Consider the following 14,800-nt stretch of genomic DNA (forward strand, 5'->3'; position numbering starts at 1 on the left):
GACGACCACCGTATCCACATCGGCCACCATCACCTCCTCCGTAACCGCTGTTGAAGTTCTGCTCTTGTATTACACCAGAAGCCATTGCTTCAAATACAGAGCATGGTAGAGAAAAAACAGAGAATGAAAAAGTGAAAAACTTCTCAATTATTCTCGACAACTTTTAAAATAAGAAAACATCCACCTTATGTAGTTTTCCTAAAGACACAAAGCAACCGTTGCAACTTCCTACACTAACAACGCTTCATAACATTTCACGTTTTACACATAACATTTGACTTTACAACAGTCCCTCTTAATTGAGTTTTGCTCTTCACTACGTTTCTTTTTTAATTCGTCACAACTTTGGTCTTCAAAAGCGTAGAGTGGCATCTTGCCTCCCTCTTGATCGAATGCTTCCCACACTTCGATTCTTCTACTCATTCATTCTATTTTTGTTTCAAATTTCCTTTGACCTCTTTCACGTTGTGTTTGAATTCTCCATGACCTCTTTCATTACGTCTGTCCCATGATCTTCCATCATGTCTTTGTTGTTGTTCTTGCAACCTTCTTCGGCTCACTTTTCTTTAGATGAGCTTTCTTCTTCTCCCTTTTTTGTAACTGGCTGCTTCTCCCTTTTCTCTCTTAGGTAAGCTCTTTCCTTTCTTGCTTGGTGTCTTCTTTTGATCACCATCACATTCACGTCTGTGTGACATCTCTTGCGTGAATCTTTTTCACGTCTTCTTCGGTTATCTTCTCAACCGGCTTATGCTCCATTTTTCTTCGAGGTAAGCATCCTCTTTTTGTGCTTGTGCTTGGTGTCTTCCATTGATCACCATAACGTCTCCTTGACGTTGTACAAGTGAATCTTCTCCACGTCATCATCGGTTACTTCTTTTAAACCGACGACGTTTGCTAATCAGTTTGTCTTCACCATGAACTCTTATTTTTGTTGAGTAGCTTTGCCTTTTTTTTAAACAGGTGACTACCTCCGTGTTGTAGTCTTCCTCACAAACTCAACTACCACTTTTTGCCACTGAGCCTTGCTCTGTTTTATTCAACAGGAAGCTTCTCCGTGTGAACGTCTTTCTCACAGACTCCACACCACTTTCTACTAATAAGCTTTGTTTTGCTTTCAACAGCGGTGGCTACACCACATTTTGCCATATTCTGGTTTAAAGCCAGAATCCTCTCTTTTGGGCCGAGCAATGAACACACCATCATATGTAACCTAATTCCATGAAAATACATGATTGCCATGTGCTTGGCAGAGTCGTAAACGCCTCCGTTGATGCTTCCTCTGTTTTTTTTCAATTGCGCACCCCTTCGCATGACGCGTAGGATTGCGTTGATTTGTTTGGAACATCGTCTTCACCAATACCACAATTATCTCTTGATTAAGATGGCCTTCCTCTTAATCCACACCCGATTTCATCATTTCTCCTTCAAACATAAGAATCACTTGCTGAATGATGCTGCCGTGATCTTTGTTTTTGGTTGAACTTTTTTGCAGGTTTTGTTATGTTTCTCTTTGTGCTTCCCACTGGCCCTTGAATCAATAAAGCTCTGATACCATGTTGAAGTTCTGCTCTTGTATTACACCAGAAGCCATTGCTTCAAATACAGAGCATGGTAGAGAAAAAACAGAGAATGAAAAAGTGAAAAACTTCTCAATTATTCTCGACAACTTTTACAATAAGAAAACATCCAATTTATGTAGTTTTCCTAAAGACAAAAACAACCGTTGCAACTTCCTACACTAACAACGCTTTGTAACACGTCACGGTTTACACATAACATTTGACTTTACAACACACTTAATAATATACTTATATAAAATAACATAAGCCTAAACTCAATTATTACCAACAACCGCTACCGCCTTCATGACGACCACCGTGTCCACATCGGCCACCGCCGCCTCCACCAGATACCTAACCACCGCTACGTCTCTTGTAACCACCGCCGATACGGTAACCACCACGGCCTCCTCCACCGCCGCCGCTTCCTCTTGACTGAGCCTCATTCACAGTGATGGTGCGGCCAGCAAGATATTTCCCGTTCATCTCTTCAATAGCATCCCTCATGGATTTCTCGTCCTTGAAGGTGACGAATCCGAATTCCCTTGAATGTAAGAAAAAGCTTACAAAGATAATTTGGATTGTCTAAATTTTTTTTATGGTCAAATATATCACTAATTCAATTCTTTTATAAGCTTGTATGGGCATATATATTTTTAAATAATAGTTCAACTAATTTAATAAACCAAAAAGTAAATTAATTATAAGACTAAAAAGGATTCGAACAAAAATGTAAATGGAAAATAATTAACCAAAAGAAAAACTATAATTTAATCTTCAATAATAAGGAACGGAAGTAATTTTTCTAATATAAACATAAAGTAATATAGTTAGGAGAGTTATCCGCGAGCATACGCGACCAAATGTTTAAGCCTAACAAAGCTGATTTATAATGTTGTGATTGAGCGCCTATATATTGATAGCTTAGTATCCAAGTCAAACCTTCATAATTATTCATAGAAATTTCACATTTCTAAAAATAGAATTTTTTCAAAAAAAAATATTTACAAAAGATTTTAGTATTTATCTTCCATTTTTTAATAATTTTAAATGGGATACGATTATTTTAATGCGATTTTTTAATTTTCGTTTAAAAAAAAATCATTCGTTTTTTAAAAAAATGTTACTTTTAAAAGTGAAAGAAGAATTATTCTTTAAAATTACTCGTTTGTATTTTCAATATACATTCATTTTTAATTGTTTTATTTGTTCATCCACCTAATTATAATTGTTAGAACCTTTTGTCTTATTTAGAGTATTTGTTCCTCCTTTTGGTGATAGTGTATCCAGCCGGAAAAAACATGGTTTTTTTTGGGAGATTTGCGACAATCCTATGAGATTTTGTCGGGATCACAAAAGATTGTGTTATATCTTCAAATTAAATGGATATTTGTAGTATATCCTCTCGAGATTATCAGTTCAAATCGTCATAATTATCTATAGAAATTTAACATTTTAGAAAATAGAAGTTTTCTTGAAAGAAATACTTACAATAGATTCTAGCATTTATTTTCCCTGAATAGAATCCATATGTATAACAAAGCTATAGTGACGGCTCTGCATGATCATGTGAATAAAAAAGCCTAAGCTATATGCAAATCAAAACACGAATTCAAAATTTATAGCTTATGGTAATGTAAGTAAAGATATATCTACATACAGTAGTATGGATTGGATTTAATACACAAAGAGCTAGTACGTCGAGTAACACCTCGAAAAAAACATCAATTAAACTGTATCAAAAACTAAATAATACTAATTTAAATTACTTATTGATAATTGATACAAAATATCTAATTTAACATCACCTTATTTGTTGTGTATACCTCTAATTCCTTGTTTGTTTGTTACTCTTCGTACTACGCTCGCTCTTTGTGTGATTATTCGTAATTTCGTTTGCATATTGGGGTTTCTGAGATATGATATATGATTTAAATAAATGCATGCACGATCATATACATAAAAACTGCAACGTAAGGTACTGATCAAATCACATCACAAGAATCACTCGACGATCCAAATCCCAAGCAAGTCAAACTAAGAACATTTGGTATTTTGATTGGTCTCATATATATAATCAATCATGCAAGGCGTCTACAGAGAGTGACACCATCACCAATGGAGACTTGAGAGAGCTCGATGCGAGGGTCAGCAGCAAGCCGCTTGTTCAATTCCATAATGGATATTCTGTTCTGTTCTCCCTCATATGCTCTGGCACGCTTTCTTCTTTCTCCTCTGCCACAAACCCAAACCACAAAGTGTTATCAAACACTATGATTCCTCCTACCTTCAATTGCTTCATTAGTCTATTGTGCATGTTGGGATAGTTCGGTTTATGAGCGTCAATAAATGCGAAATCAAACTCCGGTTTTGGATTCTCCTATATATGCCCCATCATCATTCATAAACCAATGTCATCAGATTAAAAGAATATGCCAAAAGAAAAGAAAGAAAATGGGTGATATATAATAATAATAAAAAATGACTGCTAATACTAATGGATTACATACGGTCAACAACTTGTCTAAAGCCTGAAAACATCAGATTGGATGAAATTGATCTTGTGATCAACTCTAGACCACCTCGTAAGCTTCTTTGTCGATGTCTATTGCAGTAATATGTGAGTCATAGATGTTAGCTAGCCCTATCATTTTCGCTTATTTGATTTTGAGTAAATCAAGGAGTAATGTTGGGTACATACATGTCCATCATGAGGCAATGCAAGAGCCATCGTGAGCAACGAATAACCCGTGAAAACACCAAGCTCACAATATTAATATAACTATTAGAAATTTTTCTGAGCAACGAACAATTTTTTATGCGTTCAGAGCTCATAAAACCAAGAACATGAACGTACAATGGGACAAAATTATTCAAGAAGAGTAAATAATATATTAGACACAAAAATTATACTATTTTCCAAAACAAACAGAATTATAATTACAATTTCTTATTCTTTCTATTAATTTAAGAGAAAAAAATTTATTAGACATACATATTATGTTATTATTCAAAAAAAATAAACAAAATTATAATTTAAATCTATTTGTAAAAATATGTAAATCCAAATTTTTAGAAATTATCATAAATTTTTCATGAAACCCACCATAGTTTTTCTGCAACTATAACTATTAGAAAAAAATATTAGCATCAATATTATTTTTTAAAATAAAGGATTCAGGTTAATAAAGACTAATACCTGAATTTCATTATATTCAATTTTGTAGATCCACAATTATGAGCAATGATCGTCCATGAATTCAACTGAAGCAAAAAAATATGTATTAGGTTACATATAAGAGTTTATTTCAAATTACTAAATTACAAAACAAAATATAAAAAATAATACAACATAAATGTTTTAAAAGATGGAGAAACCATAGACAAAGTCTATGATTGCTTGATCTTGACTTTCAAACAACCACTAAAAATATAAATACAAAAATTAGAATCTGATGAACCATATAAAGGACCAAGATATATTACCAAAAATTGTCTTTGCTCCTTTGTTTGTAGAAAAAAACATGTTTAACCAAGAAAATAAAACTAAATAATAATCACAACCAAAAAAAAACAAAAAGAAAATAAACATAATTACTTTACCGATTTGATTTTTCCGCTTGCTTCATAAACTCATTCGTCCAATCTTGTTTTTGATATAAAAATAAACACCCATGGTCCATGACAGGTAGACCTAAAACACAAACAAACAGTACAAAATAAGTAAAATTTTTGATATGATTCAACATAATAATTAAAATTTATAACAGCATGAAATTTAATTCATGCAAAGCACCAAAGCATATCAATAGTACATCAACACAAATAATAAAAAATCAAAATCATACAATAGTAAAAGTTGATTCATTAGAACCAAAATAATACAAAAAATTATACTCTCAAAACTATATGTTTAGCTTAATGAATCCGACTTCTACTGTTTTGGCTGAGCCTCTATATATATATATATATAGCTTAGAAGGAAAACGTCATAATTATCTTTACCATTTTAATATTTTTAAAAACAGAAATTTTCTCTAAACGAATATTCGTAATATATTCTAATATTTATCTTCCATTTTTCTAAAGAGAGATATTACATATAAATATATTAGATTTCCAATTTTGTAAAACAATTTCCGTTTTTTATTTTTAATTTTCGTTTTTTATTTATTTTAAAAAAATTAAAACATAGAAAAAGGGTAAAAAGGTCCAGTTTTGAATCTCATTAATGGCAAACTAGTAATCTTAAGTCTGAGGATAAATGTGGTGCGTTTCAGCAACCTAAATAAAGAACAAAAGCTTGTCCGAAAATTTTTCAAGGGTATTTTCATTAAGGGTAAACGACGTAATTTTTTGTGAGAATGGCTGTGAGCTCTCTCCACTTCTCCTTTAATATATTAGATGGTAGACCAAGGCTTACTCTTTTTTTTTTCTAATGACATTCAAATCCCATATACTTATTAATTGGAAAAAACTCTTTTCGAAAAAAACTAATTATTGCCTATTGACGAGTTGACATAAGAAAAACAAACATGTTCTTTCACATTTCACAATTTTACATTATAAAAAAAGACTTTGAAGGTACATTCTATTATTGTCATTTTCCAGCTCAGAATTCTCAATTTCGTTCACTTTTTAACTCGGCCCATAAAAATGACTATTTTGTGGTCAAATATTTTTAATATCATGTTACCAAAAATAATACGAAGTTTATTAGTTGATTCTGATGCACTGGTTAGTACACCAGAAGTGTATTAGCTTAAATCCTAGTTCAAATTAATTTTGATTCATGTCAACACTTAGAATTTTAAAAGTTCTTATAAAAATATCAAACTATGCGTTACAATTCTCCATGTATGATGTTCCCTTAAACTAGAGAGCAAAAAAGCCTTAGACGAGAGTCCCACCGGTGACGTACTCAGTGAAGGCCAAGGCAACTAGGCCGAGCATCGCGAAACGACCGTTCCATAGCTCAGCGTCTGACGTCATGAACCCTTTTGACTTTGCCTCCGCTCTTATTCCTTTGAACAACGGAACCAGCGATGCCAACGTCAGCAACGCCGTTGTTCCCAGAAACCACCCGACGCCACCGTCGGAGATCTGAGCGAACACGTTCTCTCCCTTGGACAATTCTACCGCAATGGCAGCCACGAATCCAATCATGGCTAGTCTCCCGTTGATCCTCTCGGGCGCTGGACCGCTGAATGCTAGTAAATCTCTAAACTTCGTACTCATCTAAACAAGAAAACAAATCATTAAACTCACAAATCTTATATATATATATCAACAACATGCATTATACGGGTTCACTTTGAACTAAATACAAGACTAAACTAACACAAAATCTCAATTACATAATCAAATTCTAATGATATATTTATATATTAATGGCTTCGACCATTAGATCATATATAGTACCTTAGGCTTGCTAGCTTGAGGAGGAGATGGTGGCATTTGCGGTTGAGCGGCCGAGGTCGAGGGCACGGAAGAGTCTTCCTTGATAGGATCTCCCTGAGCCATGCACCTGACTCCAACTGGAGCATTCCTCTTGAAGAAGAGTTGCTTTGTGTTTCTGATGTTGCGTGTACTCAATCCACCGGAAGGAGCGGCGAACACTGACTGCATGTTGAACGACGCTGTTGCCATTTCTGAATAGGGTTTTTAAAACGCTTAAGATTGAAGTAGTGAGAAGAATTAAATTAACTCTAAAGACTTTGAGGATTGAGATGGAGTTGGTTTGTGGTGTAACTCAGAGACCATCTCTTTATTTATAGATCTAGGTGAAATGTGAATGATAGGTATAGTATTTTTTGAATTTTATGTCTTTGTTTATCTTCATTGATTTATTCGGATACTAAGATTGCTTATTTTATGTTTTGTGTCTGTGGTGTGTAGTAGATCGAGTAATAAGTAGAAACAAATATCATAAAAGAAAAGAATTAAACTAAATTGTAAATTAAACTTCCACTCTTTTGGGAAGAAAATGATTCCTCAGTAAAAATGTTTTTTCAAACTTATGAGATTTTTTCCCTCTTAATTTATTGCAAGTTTGTAACAACTAAACAAATCCATTGGTCATTGTAGATTATTAAATTATTTCACTTGAAATCGTTGAAATTAAAATGTGAAAAAATAATATATCGTAGTAGTCAAGAATTTTAAAACGAGAGAGTGAGGTGAGATCTCAAAGGAGCCACGTCTAGTTGAAAAAGTGCAAGTAAACCGATGACGTGCCTTCTTTCAATCACACACAGATACATATCTTCCTTGTATTTTCTGATTGGCTAACGCCAAGTGGGTTTGGTAAAAACACGTAAAGAAAAAATTGATTGTCTCAAAGCACTTCATTTCACTCGGGAGATTTTGTTTCTGGTAGAGTGAAGTCGCAGTCGATCTCGTTTCGTATTGGCAGACCCATGCTGACTCCTTTTGATCCTTTCTGTTTCTCATTCATGGCTGCGTGCCCAATTCTCCTACGTTCCCTTATATTACGCATTGGAACGGTATATAAGAAACACACACATATTTACATCAATAAATATGTGACCGTATGTGACCGTATTAGTACAATAGCAAAATCGTCACAATCTCAGGTGTTAGTAGCAAAATGGTGGCAAATTAGTCGTAAATATGTGACCGTATTAGTACAATAGTCGCAAAGTGTAACTGTTTTATGACCCTATTATGAATCACAAACTTAAAGTTAAAAATTACAAAACAATCACAAACAATACATGGAAATCACATGTAATATTTATACATGTTAATATGTTATGTAAGTTGCAAATATTTTTTCTTAAACATTAGAAATTAGATTTCTTTTTGATATAATAATAATTCAGTGTCTGAAGTAGTTCATTCTTATGGAAGATTTAATACTTTAGCAAATTTTATAAGTCATTATTGTTGAATATACATAAACAATTATCAGACGTTGGTAAAAAAAAGCAAATTCGTCACAATCACAGATATCAGTAGCAATGTAATCACATAAATGTCCTAAATGATTAATAAAATAGTCTCAAAATGTGACCCTTTTGTGATGCTATTTTATGAGTTAACCATAAAAATTTAAAGCCTTAAGAAAACATTTGATTTCTGCAATCACTCGTTAGAATTATAAAAAAGACCACTTAATTTAACGAGTAAAAATTGGTATAGTGAAGGCACTAGAAGTCACAAACAAGTAGCAAATGTGGGACCATTTTTGTGACTAAAACTTTTGATTAAAACAAGCGTCTCTAATTCGTCACAAATTGTGACTATTTTAGGACTATAATGATATAGTCAATTAATAGTCTTAGGATAGTCACAAATATGAGACAATTTGGAGACTACAATTGTCCGCCGTAATTTTGTGACTGTTTTGCCACTATTGTTTGTGTAGTAGTATATTAGTCATAAATTCGTCCTAAAAACGTTACAATTATTTGTGACAAACAAAAGAGTCACAAACTATAGTCTCAAAATGCATGTTTTTTTGTAGTACTTATCATAGAGGATAATTATTTACATGTTGTATTTCAAATTCGCACGTAAAAAAAACTGTGACCATTACTTGTGTGAACTATGTATTTGAGACTTTTGAGTTCAAGACAAACAGTGTTTACGTGAGTCGTGAGGAAGTAAGGCACTCGTAGACTCCAATGCCAAGTGGGTTTGGTAAAAACACATAAAAGAAAGAAAACCAGGACTGTCTCAAAATATTTAAAACTAGTTAACGGCTCAGAATATTCACTCGGGAGATTTGTTTCTGGTAGAGAGAAGTTGCAGTCGATGAGGTTCACTTTTTTTTTTTAATTGACATTCAAATTTCATATACTTATAAATTTGGAAAAACTCTCTTTGATAAAAAAAACTAATTGGCTATCAACGAATTTACATGAAAAAAACAGAAACTTCACATCTTTGCATATTTCGCAAAGTTATCGTCACATATATTATCACCTCGAGAGATATATCGAAAATGAAAGTAAACAAATCGTTCTCTAAAGTGTCTAAAAACATTAATTCTAATGTAATGGTAGGCCAATCTTCAATATAAGACATCATCGTAAGGAATGGTAGGCCAATCTTCTATATAAGACATCATCAAAGAGAGACTTATACGCAAAATTGGCCTACCATCGTAACAATCCGTACCAAAAAGAGCTTTATCTATATCCAAGGTAAACACACACTCCATTGCCCAAATAAAGATATCCAAATCAATATGTCATGGAGAAAGACTTATACACAAACCATTCAGTCCAAGGTGCAAAATCCTATCACCGATAGGAACTAACCCTGAGCAATCGGTAGAAACCGTTTAAACCGAACTGAATAAACCGACGATTTCGGTTTTCGGTTGTAAACCGATTTCCTGTTCTAAACCGATCAGCGGAATTCTTAATTGAATTTGGTCTTCGGTTTTCTCGGTTCGGCACACCAAAACCGATCGGGTTTTTCGGTTTAAAGAGACACCATATAAATACACAAAAACCCTAAATTAATTCCCCTTCTGTCGTGAGAAACGATCTCCTCTCTCTCCTTCGCCCTTCTTCTCTTTTTCTTCAACTTCTCTCTACTTCGTTTCTTTATCTTCCTCTCATCCTCTCTCTCTCTCTTTTTCTCTCTCTCTCGTTAAGGTGGTGCTCCATAAGAAGTTCTTCCTTGTTGAAATCAGAGTCTTTTGATATTTTGTGATTGGTTATGTTTATAGATCTGGTGGTTTGGAAGAAAGTAACGGCAAGGAGAGTAGACCATCATAGGTTTAGTTGAATTTTTAGACGTAATTGAGAAGCTTATCAGAAGATCGATATCGTTGACGGCAACGCTCTTACGGCAATATCGATTGGTCTTCAGTTGTTTTTTTTTTTTTTTGTCTTGTAGTTGTGTAAACCCTAATTTTTGATGGGTTTGAGAATGTAAAGCAGCCCAAAATCTTTGTTAGGTCCATTAATAAATTGGTTTGTAAATGTAAATTTGTTATATTAAGCCCATAATATTTATTTAGGTAGTTTTTCGGTTTAAATAAACCGAAATAGAAAAAGTCGGTTTTATTTTCGGAATAGATTTAAATCCCTTAAACCGACCCGAATAAACTGACTTCGGAACCGACCCGAGCCGAATTTTAGTTCGGGTTTATTCGGTGAGATTTTTGTAAAACCGAATTTTTCTTAAACCGAATAACCCGACCCGAACAATCCGGTTAACTCGAACGTCCAGGACTAATAGGAACAATCCAACCATGCTCCTACATTTACTCCTTATTATGTTAAGATCCATCTATAAAGAAAACAAGAGAATCTTGCCTAATTAGGGCTGCATGTTCGCCAGTTTCTTATACCACATGTACTATGTCTCTATTATTGGCTCTCTTTTAATTTTCTTCTTCTTGTGTAGCTTTTTCCAATATATCTTACACAGACTCATATGTATTTTCGAAACTTTCTTGTTCCTTACCTTCCAAATATAGCACATCACCCGATGATGGTCGATAGAGCTCACACTTGTCTAGCTAGGGGGGGGGGACATTCAAAGAACATATGGTTTATAGTTTTTCCAGGTCCACATCTAGGAAAATTTTTATCTCTACCAATATACCGGATAATATACTGTTGACATGTTGCCAAACATCCAATCATACTTTACAACACAAAATGATTCAGCTTTCGTGTGTAGTTTTCAACTTTCATGCTTGTGTCTTCATATTGTAACAGTAGGTCTCTCAAAAGAGAGGTCACAAATCAGGCGAGAGATAATTCTCACGGCTCTGTATCCAGACTTGACGATATAATTACCAGACATCGTTAGGGTCCATGAAATAAAGAATTTTTCTTCCAGGGGAGGGAGGAAGAGTTCTTGGTGATGATCCATTTTCCACCTTTTTGTATCAAAATCAATCAAGGTATTAACATAGATAAATGGATTTCTATCATTAGATAGTCTTTTTGATGAGCGAGTTGGAATATCTGAGATTCATGGGTCAGTCCAGATACCGAGTTTATAGTTTTACAGATTTCATAACTTAGAACATGTTACGCCGCCAACATACTCCTCCAGCCATATGAAGACCGATTTGATACTTTTATCTCAAGTGAAGTACTATATATGTAGTATCTTCCTTTGAGAACTCGGCTAAAGAGGGAGTCAGGGAATTTTAATAGCCTCCATAACTACTTTACGAGAAGGACAAGATAAAACTCTTCCAATGTTCTAAAGCCTAGTATGCCTTCCAAAAGTTGAATACAAATCTGCTCCCATGAGACCCAATGTCACCCTTTACTATCTACTTTATTACTACCAACTTGGAGCATATGGGTTTTGGTAAATAAAAACACGACATTACATATGTCGGAAAGGCTTGCTCCATTGGTTTTATCAAAACTTCCTTTCCTCCATAAGTTACCCTCTTATGTAGTTTCTCTCTCACAAATTCAGAGACCTCTACTTTTAACACATGAATCTTCTCATGACACATACCTCCTTTTGTGATATTGCTATTATAGATTTGATCTCTTCTCGCATATGGGCGGGATCTCATTTGCAAACACAATGGATGATTTAGAAAAAATAATTTCCTGATCGGAAACTTCGCCATAAGAGCAGATTAAATCGATTATTTTTTTGCTTTGTTGAGTATCCGCTTTGCAAAATAAAAATAAAAAATATATATATATATATATTGTTGTCAGTGAACAATAAGTGGGAAACTCATGGGCTTACATTTGAGGTACATAATCCTTGGATCAATCCTCTCCCTCGGGCTTCCTAATCCGAGAAATTAGGGCCTATGTACATAGTATAAATAAATACAGGGAAATTGGGTTCCATTGACGAATCTCACAAGTTGGTCTAATTCGTCATGTTGGGTCTCCATTGATCAACATTTGATAGGAGATTAAGGTAATACATTGCATAATCCAACCCATCCATCACTGATCAAACTCTATATTTTTCATCAAGGCACTAAGAAAATTTCACTCAATCATATGTTTTACTCTTATCCATTTTAATTGCTATAAATTTCTTCCAATTGACTTGGTTAGATTGAAGAGCGTGGAAGTTTTCTTAAGCAATAAAAACATGATCCGTAATTTGTTTTCTTGCCACAAAGGCAGATTGTGTCTCAGATATTAGTTCTGGTAAAAGTTTTTTAATGCATGCACAAGCTCAAAATTTTTTAGATCACTTTATAACTCACATTACAAAGGCTAATTGGTCAAAAACCTACACATTTCACGGGGTTTATCTCTTTTCAGGATACATATACGTTTGTTTCATTTAGTTTTCCATAAAATATCCCATAGCTAAATAAAGTATTCACCATCTTAGTGATACAGTCTTAATTGTTCCCCAAAAACATTGGAAGAACAAAGCTGTTATCCTATTTCGTTATTGAACATTGTTTGGATTCAGATCTTAGATAATTTTCTTAGTAAGGTACTCATTCATGGAAGGCCGAAAGAATCGTATCGGGGTTGTTCGCAATTAAAAAGAGAATAGATTACTAAAATACTCCACTGCTACTTTCTCTATACCTTCTTTGATATCGACCCAAGAGTAAAATAAAACGACTTGAACGTACACTCTATTGTCATTTTCCATCTCTCAATATTCAATTTCGTTTTAAACTTTTTAACTTGACCCATAAAAATGATATTTTTTGGTCAAATCTTTTTAATATGGTGTTACCAAAAATTATACGAAGTTTACTGACTGATTCTGTTTCACCGTATACCAAAAGTGTATTAGCCTAATACTCAGTTCAAATAAATTTTGATTCATGTCAAGTTGTCAACACTTGGAAGCTTTTAAAAAATCTTATAAAAATATCTAACTATGCGTTACAATTCTCAAAATATGATTTTCTTTAAACTGAAACTGGAGCAAAAAAGACTTAGACGAGAGTCCCGCCGGTGACGTATTCAGTGAAGGCCAAGGCAACTAGGCCGAGCATCGCGAAACGACCGTTCCATAGCTCAGCGTCAGACGTCATGAGCCCTTTTGACTTTGCCTCCGCCCTTATTCCTTTGAACAAGGGAACCATCGATGCCAACGTCAGCAACGCCGTTGTTCCAAGAAACCACCCGACGCCACCGTCGGAGATCTGAGCGAACACGTTCTCTCCCTTTGAAAGCTCCACCGCGATGGCAGCCACGAACCCAACCATGGCTAGTCTCCCGTTGATCCTCTCGGGTGCTGGACCGCTGAATGCTAGTAAATCTCTAAACTTGGTACTCACCTAAACAAGAAACCAAATCCTTCAACTCACAAATCTTTGATTTTAATCAAAAATCATTCAAGAACACTTTGAGCTTAAAATGATTACAAGACTATGCTAACGCAAAGTCGTAATTACATAATCAAATTCTAATGATGTTTATATTAATGACTTCGACCACTAGATCAAATATAGTTGTATATATACCTTTGGCTTGCTAACTGGAGGAGGAGATGGTGGCATTTGCGGTTGGGCGGCCGAGGTCGAGGGCACGGAAGAGTCTTCCTTGATAGGATCTCCCTGAGCCATGCACCTGACTCCAACCGGAGCATTCCTTTTGAAGAAGAGTTGCTTTGTGTTTCTGATGTTGCGTGTACTCAATCCACCGGAAGGAGCGGCCAACACTGACTGCATGTTGAACGACGCCGTTGCCATTTTTGAGTAGGGTTTTTAAAACGCTAAAGATCGCAAGAAGATTGAAGTAGTGAGAGGAATTGAATTAACTCTAAAGACTTGAGGATTGAGATGGAGTTGGTCTGTGTTGTTACTCAAAGATCATCTCTTTATTTATAGAGTAGGTGAAATTTGAATGATAGGTCTAGTATTTTCTGAAATATATGTCTTTGTTTATCTTTATTGATTTAGTTATGGGATACTATTACTAAGATTACTTATTTTATGTTTTGTGTTTGTGGTGTGTAGTAGACTATAATAAGTAGAAACAAATATCATAATAGAAAAGAAATTAACTAAAATCGTAAACTTTCACTCTTTTGGGAAGAAAATGATTCCTCAGTATAAATGTTTTTTCAAACTTATGAGATTTTTTCCATCTTTCTTGTAACAACTAAACAAATTCATTGGTCATTGAAGATTATAAAAGTAAATTAGATTATTTCACTTGAAATCGTTGAAAATGTGAAAAAGAATTAAAATATCAGGAATTTGAGAATTCAACGCTAGACACAAAAAAACGTAGTAGCCAAGAATTTTAAAACGAGAGAGTGAGGTGAGATCTCAAAGGAGCCACGTC

General features: G+C 34.3%; 2 protein-coding genes and 1 pseudogene across 2 annotated transcripts; all 3 read right to left on the bottom strand.

Annotated features, from left to right (window-relative positions):
• Positions 3,639-4,408, bottom strand: LOC104733646 (annotated as a pseudogene).
• LOC104732172 (early light-induced protein 2, chloroplastic-like) lies at positions 6,360-7,340 on the bottom strand. Its single transcript, XM_010451709.2, has 2 exons — positions 6,981-7,340; positions 6,360-6,797 (listed from the first exon to the last, which is right to left on the bottom strand). The coding sequence occupies exons 1-2, from the start codon at positions 7,206-7,208 to the stop codon at positions 6,453-6,455; spliced, it is 573 nt and encodes a 190-aa protein (XP_010450011.1). The 5' UTR covers positions 7,209-7,340; the 3' UTR covers positions 6,360-6,452.
• Positions 13,353-14,339, bottom strand: LOC104732173 (early light-induced protein 2, chloroplastic-like). Its single transcript, XM_010451710.2, has 2 exons — positions 13,975-14,339; positions 13,353-13,788 (listed from the first exon to the last, which is right to left on the bottom strand). Exons 1-2 carry the CDS (start codon positions 14,200-14,202, stop codon positions 13,444-13,446), a joined length of 573 nt encoding a protein of 190 aa, XP_010450012.1. The 5' UTR covers positions 14,203-14,339; the 3' UTR covers positions 13,353-13,443.

Source organism: Camelina sativa, chromosome 12 (genome assembly GCF_000633955.1).
Source record: "Camelina sativa cultivar DH55 chromosome 12, Cs, whole genome shotgun sequence".
In the NCBI taxonomy this organism is placed as follows: domain Eukaryota; kingdom Viridiplantae; phylum Streptophyta; class Magnoliopsida; order Brassicales; family Brassicaceae; genus Camelina; species Camelina sativa.